The following is a 5490-nucleotide window of genomic DNA, read 5'->3' as shown; positions in this document are numbered from 1 at the left end:
CTATCGACTTGCACCTAACCGAACACTAGCAACAACCTAACGCAACGGTAAGAAAAAGGAAAAACAACGCTTGACTTTGGCCTTCTGCTGCAATGCAACCGGTTCCGACAAGCTCGACCCTATTGTTATTGGTACGTCACAAAATCCACGGTGCTTTAAAAGAGGAGTGGCCATTAAAGGGAAACCAATTGTATACAAGGCTAGTAAAATGCCTGGATGACATCCGTCATTTTTAATGAATTGCTACTCCACTTCAACCTAAAAATGGCGGCTACCAATCGCAAAGTTCTTCTCCTAGTCCACAATGCATCGAGCCACAAGATTCTCCGAGACCTGTCTAACGTGACAGTCCACTTTCTCCCTCCAAACATGACTTCTGCCGTTCAACCACTGGATGCAGGTACGACTTTGTCTTTTTCGGTAACAAAACGAAACTAATTTGTCATTTTTTATAATGTTTTAGGTATCATTCGGTCATTCAAGGCTAAGTATAGAAAGCTTTTTGTGAGATGGTGTCTGGATGTTTTCGAGGCTAATCTTGCACGCAAGATCAATGTACTAGAAGATGTACAGTTTTCCATCGAAGCTTGGGCCGCCGTGACCCCTACAACGATTGCAAACTGCTGGGTCAAAACACGAATTTTAAATGCAACGTTGCTGGGAAGAACTCGAGCAGGTGGAGATTATGACCAACCCGTTTCCAGTAATGATGTGGAGGAGTTGGAAGCCATGATGTCGAAGTGGGAGGGTTCTGTTAGCGCTAGTGATTACGTGGTGGTGGATGACGAGGTGGATGTCCACGAACCTGACGTGATTGTCGACGACGAGGAGGAGAAGGAGGAAGAGGAGGAGGAGGAGAGCCAAGAGACTGTTATTCAACCCGCCATTGCATTAAGGCATTGCTTGGAGCTGTCTTCGTTTCTTCTACAATGTGGAGCTCAGACTGATAGCGAACGAAGAGCATTGTCAACGGTCACCGCTCTGGTTCGGGAGACTACGTTGAAGGCGAAACAGCAGAAAACAATGCGGGATTTTGTTATGTAAACCACATAATAATCTTACATCAGTCCATTTTATAGGAGTCACGTCTGAAGTTGGTCACCAAAAGTGTCCATATAAAGAGGTTTGACTGTATTACTTCACCGGGTTCCTCAACGCCTTATGCTGAACTAACCTTTACGGTGTTCGGAGATAGTAGATTCTGTAGACCATGCCTAATAGTAGCGTTTTCTGGTGGCCATCTTGGGCTAGTTGTTCTCAAACAGCGTTGTCTTAGAGATTTTTGTAGTATAACTGGGCGATTATCGATATCGAAGACGCCGACTGGCAGTGTTCCTTCGACGGAGAGCTTAATCAATTTCTGAGCGAGTGCTGCTTCCTATATTGTCGTGGTGTGCCCCGCGTACGCATTGAATCCTTCGGGAAGCCTGGTTGTTTTGTTCTTGATGTCGAAGACGTCGTTCTTTGTAAGACCACTAGTACTTGGTAGCTCTCGTTATTCTCGCTGACGCAGATGCTTTTGGGCCTGGTCTAATATTTCGGAAAAGCTACAAGGCCACGTTATAAAGTGCTTTTTTTGTTTGTTTCATCGAAATCGCCAAGGTTTTCCAATACAAAATGTGTATCTTGAGACCTTATTTTGGTGAGCCCTCCCGGTATGAACGTAAGCAATCTAGTATAGTAGGAATTAATGGAATTGACACGTGACTGATGACTTTGGTCGTGAATTTTTCACGCAGCTTGTGAGAATGAAAATGATTATCAATAAACTGAAACAAATTTTAGAGAATACTATCAATTTGCTACCGGTAAAGCTGTCCTCCCAGTAAAGCGTGCGAAATCCCACAAGTGTGATTGGAGGAGTCAATCAAAGTACCAACTTGAACAGTTTCGTAATCAGAAAGTCACCAAAACCATGGCGTTCAATAATACTTCTTGGTCTGCTGCATGCATTCTCTAACAATTGATCGCAAAGCACTTGTCGTCCCACCGCTTCTTGTAGTAAGTTGTGATCTTTCGTCCGTTATCGCGCCATCTCTCCCATTCTGCTTGCTCTTCAGGGGAAAGCTCTGGGAACAAATCTTTTTCGATATAGTGATCAGCCTCAGTATCGTGGAGAAACATCGAGTCCATCACGCTGTCGTAACGAAGACGTTGGTGGCCGCGTACGATCGACATTTTGTAACCAGGGTCATTGGCAAATACAACCCGTTCGCCAAAAGAGATTCTCCGCTTCAGTGAACGTCCAACTCCATGTTGCAAGAACCCTCCGTCTGGTACACCTGTGATATCCGCTAACGTATTGAGGATGTCGTACTGCTCGGCAGCGTCATCAACTATAAGTCCTTCCGCCCTACCCAGTCGCCCCTCAGCGACGATAGCCGAAGCCACGCGTCTTACAGAGTCCTCGTGGATGTTCCACAAATCTGCCTCAGGTGCTTGACCATGATCACCCATGATGACGACAATGGTATCGTTAAGAATACCCTCGGCAGACATGCGGTCTAAGAACCGTCCTAGCTCCATGTCCGTGAAATGCCTCAGCTCCAAGTACCGTTTGATAGCAGCTTCGTGGTTTTTTCCTTTATACAGTGGTGAAAAATCAGGCTTCTGCAACTCCGTGTACCATGTCGGCGCTGAGTCGAACGGTGCATGGCTAGAGATGGTATAGTGCGTAAGAAACAGCGGCTTTTTCTTCTCACCATTAGCCATTCTCTCGCTCTGCTCTTTTGTCTTGTTCACGAGTAAATCGCCTAGAAATTTGAAGCTAATGTCGTCGTGAACTCCCCACTGGAATCCACGATGCTCCGGACCAAACCACTGGTCCTTTGTAATCCCCATCTCGTTCTTTGCTAACTCGATCATATTCAAGTTGCTCCACACAGTTTCGTATCCATGAGTGGGGAGGAACGAGTCCCAACCATCAAATGTAGTCGCACATCCAGTAGTGAAGAACGTTTCGTAGCCCTTGGCAGTGAAAAATTGCGGTAAACCATATAGCTTCGTGTCCGTCCAGCCTCCAGAAGTACCGGTTTTCACTGTACTATCGTAAGGAACCTGTGCGAACAGGAGACTCTCCACTGATCTACTTGTAGGTAGACTTGACCACATATTGCGGAACGCGACGCCACGCTTAGCCCACCTGTCGAAATTGGGAGTAACTGAGGTGTTCAAGCCATTGTAAAGATTAGAGGGGTCCCTTTCACCGATGAGATAGCGAGAGTCCTGATACCGGAAAGACTCAATTCCAATAACCAGAACATTAGGAGGGTTATTAGGTGTAGTACTGACATTGAAAGCCAGATCTCCGGAAAAGCCAGTCGTCCGTCGATACAGCGAGTTGGTAGCCAATAGCTTGTGCTGCTCAGTCGGATGAATAAACGTCTCCACTTCTTCTGCATTTTGAAGTGTGCTTTCCTTCAGTGTGGGCGAAAATACGTTGCCAAGTAGCTCGTTCAGCGGTGTGTTTAACGCTGAGTACGCCACTAAAGGCGAACAGATTTTGCTTACCGCTATGACTAGAGCTGGTAAGAGTACAAGACCCAGGAAAACGAGAATAACCCCACAGCGGCGTTGTAGGACTTGGTACATGAAGCGCTTTGAGGAATATGCAGCCTCTTCCCTGGAATTTGTGGTCTCAATACCATCTTCAAGGGAAAGTTCTTCGTACTCGACAATTTTTACTGCGTCCTTGTCGTTCTGCTTGACAACACGTTGTCGTGTAGGTCTCAGCAGCAGATGTGTGGGGTTCCAGCGAGTTAAGTCAGTCCAACTTGCTCGCATGCGAATCAGTGCGAAGAGCGTAGTGCAAGTCACGACAAGCACCGCAGTTACGTAACTTCTCTGAGCCTCTTCAGGTTCCAGCGGGGCTTTGGAAAGATGATCTCTCTCCCGGATCATAGCGGCAAGGACGTCAAACGTGAATCGCATCTCTCGGTTGAGCACAAGAAGCATATCGGAGGCAAACGGCACTATCATGACGAAGAAAAGAAGCCACGATCCCGTAAACGTCGCGATATTCCCCATATTTGTGGTCGACACTCCATTCTTTTGCTCGACCCGTTGAATAATTGAGCTCTTGAAAGTATCAAACAGCCACAAAACACACACAAAGAAGGTCGCACACACGAGATCTTCCAAGAATCCGAGGGTTATCACCGCAGCCTTGACTTTGAATGCGTAGTCATCAGGACTGCCGTACATCGTGATCAATGCCTTAAGCGTTGCGAATCGACTGAACGAGAAGATGAAGAGCACGTAGGCGTAGACAAAAGCCCACCCACTCCATGGAAGCTCCAACAGGTTTTCAATCTGCAGCCTTTCACGAGACGCCTTGGTATCTGCTGTAAACATAATGGTGTCTTTACCATCCATGCGTAGCTCGGGGAAGCGGCATCGTGCGGCCTGCGAACCAGCTCTAATATCGTGATGTGCGACTTGGTCGTGCATTTTTAATGCGTAGCACTTGGAGGTCACTTGAAGGCTCTCCTTAGCGACCTCAGTACCAATCCGCTGCTCAAGAGACTTTCCCGGTTATGAGGTGAGGTCTTGCTGATGAAGCGGCGGTGTTCTGGTAGTCTGACGGGATGGGGCGGCGAGGCGCTGCTATTGCTGCGCTACGTGTGAAACGGGATAGGATAGTGGGGCGGCATTTGTCCTCGTTCATCTTGCTGACGACGTGCCGATTGAGCGCCATCTGGTGCGTCTTCTGCCTCGTGGCTTCAAAACTAACGTAAGTTTTATAGTAGTAGTAATGTGATAATGAAATTAGTAGTAGTAGCTGCAAATAGTATAGTAATTCGCTCTTAAAGCAAATTTTAGGTTGTGGTTTTCACATTAGTTTTTAAACCACAAGCTGGGGATATTGTGTGGCATCCACGTTAGTTTTAAGCCGCGGACCGGGATATCCAGTGTTTTCACGTTAGTTTTGGAGCCACGAGCTGGGAATATTTTGTGTGTTTTTTCACGTAAGTTTTGAAGGAACAGGCAGGGAATATTATTGTGGGTTTTTTTCACGTTAGTTTTAAGAACTAATGTTTTATTCGAATACTAACGAGAACATTACAACCCCCAACTTGTGATTTAAAGCTACAATTACTTGTTTAGTGCGTTTCAGCAGCTCGGGCGTACCCCAGCACGCTGATTCTCTTCTCTCTCGTTTGAGTAGTTCTCATCACAACACCCATTGAGAAAACATGTTCGTTGGATGGACCACACACAGCTCGATCTAGAATAAAGGTGAGTAACCTCGTACTGGTGACAGGATGGCTACATACTCGCACTGCTAGCCTTGTCCTCTCCTTTTTCGCACCTATCCATAAGCGAGCTTTAAATTTTCAGTTGTGCATTTCACACGTACAACCAAAATATACTTTCATTTGATTATGTTTTACAATAACTTCCCAATAAACGTTCGTTGGGGCTTTAAGCCCCAATCGACGGGTTATTCCATCATGTGACTTGTATCTTGTGCTCAACAGTTAAAAAGAG

General features: G+C 46.2%; 2 protein-coding genes across 2 annotated transcripts; one reads left to right on the top strand and one right to left on the bottom strand.

Annotated features, from left to right (window-relative positions):
• Window positions 1-1711: 1711 nt before the first annotated feature.
• PPTG_05629 (hypothetical protein) lies at window positions 1712-4726 on the bottom strand. The gene has a single exon (XM_008899232.1). The coding sequence runs from the start codon at window positions 4447-4449 to the stop codon at window positions 1957-1959; it is 2493 nt and encodes an 830-aa protein (XP_008897480.1). The 5' UTR covers window positions 4450-4726; the 3' UTR covers window positions 1712-1956.
• On the top strand, window positions 4587-5189 carry PPTG_21718 (hypothetical protein; the record flags this gene model as incomplete). Its single annotated transcript, XM_008899351.1, has 2 exons — window positions 4587-4699; window positions 5117-5189. 2 exons carry the CDS (start codon window positions 4587-4589, stop codon window positions 5187-5189), a joined length of 186 nt encoding a protein of 61 aa, XP_008897599.1.
• Between the last annotated feature and the right edge of the window lie 301 nt (window positions 5190-5490).

This window comes from Phytophthora parasitica (genome assembly GCF_000247585.1).
Source record: "Phytophthora parasitica INRA-310 unplaced genomic scaffold supercont2.7, whole genome shotgun sequence".
Lineage (NCBI taxonomy): Eukaryota > Oomycota > Peronosporomycetes > Peronosporales > Peronosporaceae > Phytophthora > Phytophthora nicotianae.
The sequence above is the reverse complement of the archived record's forward strand: the minus strand, read 5'-3'. Positions and strand labels throughout refer to the sequence as shown.

Excerpts from the sequence above, each read along its gene's own strand:
- PPTG_05629 (XM_008899232.1), bottom strand. The coding sequence starts at position 4,449 with ATGCACGACCAAGTCGCACATCACGATATTAGAGCTGGTTCGCAGGCC.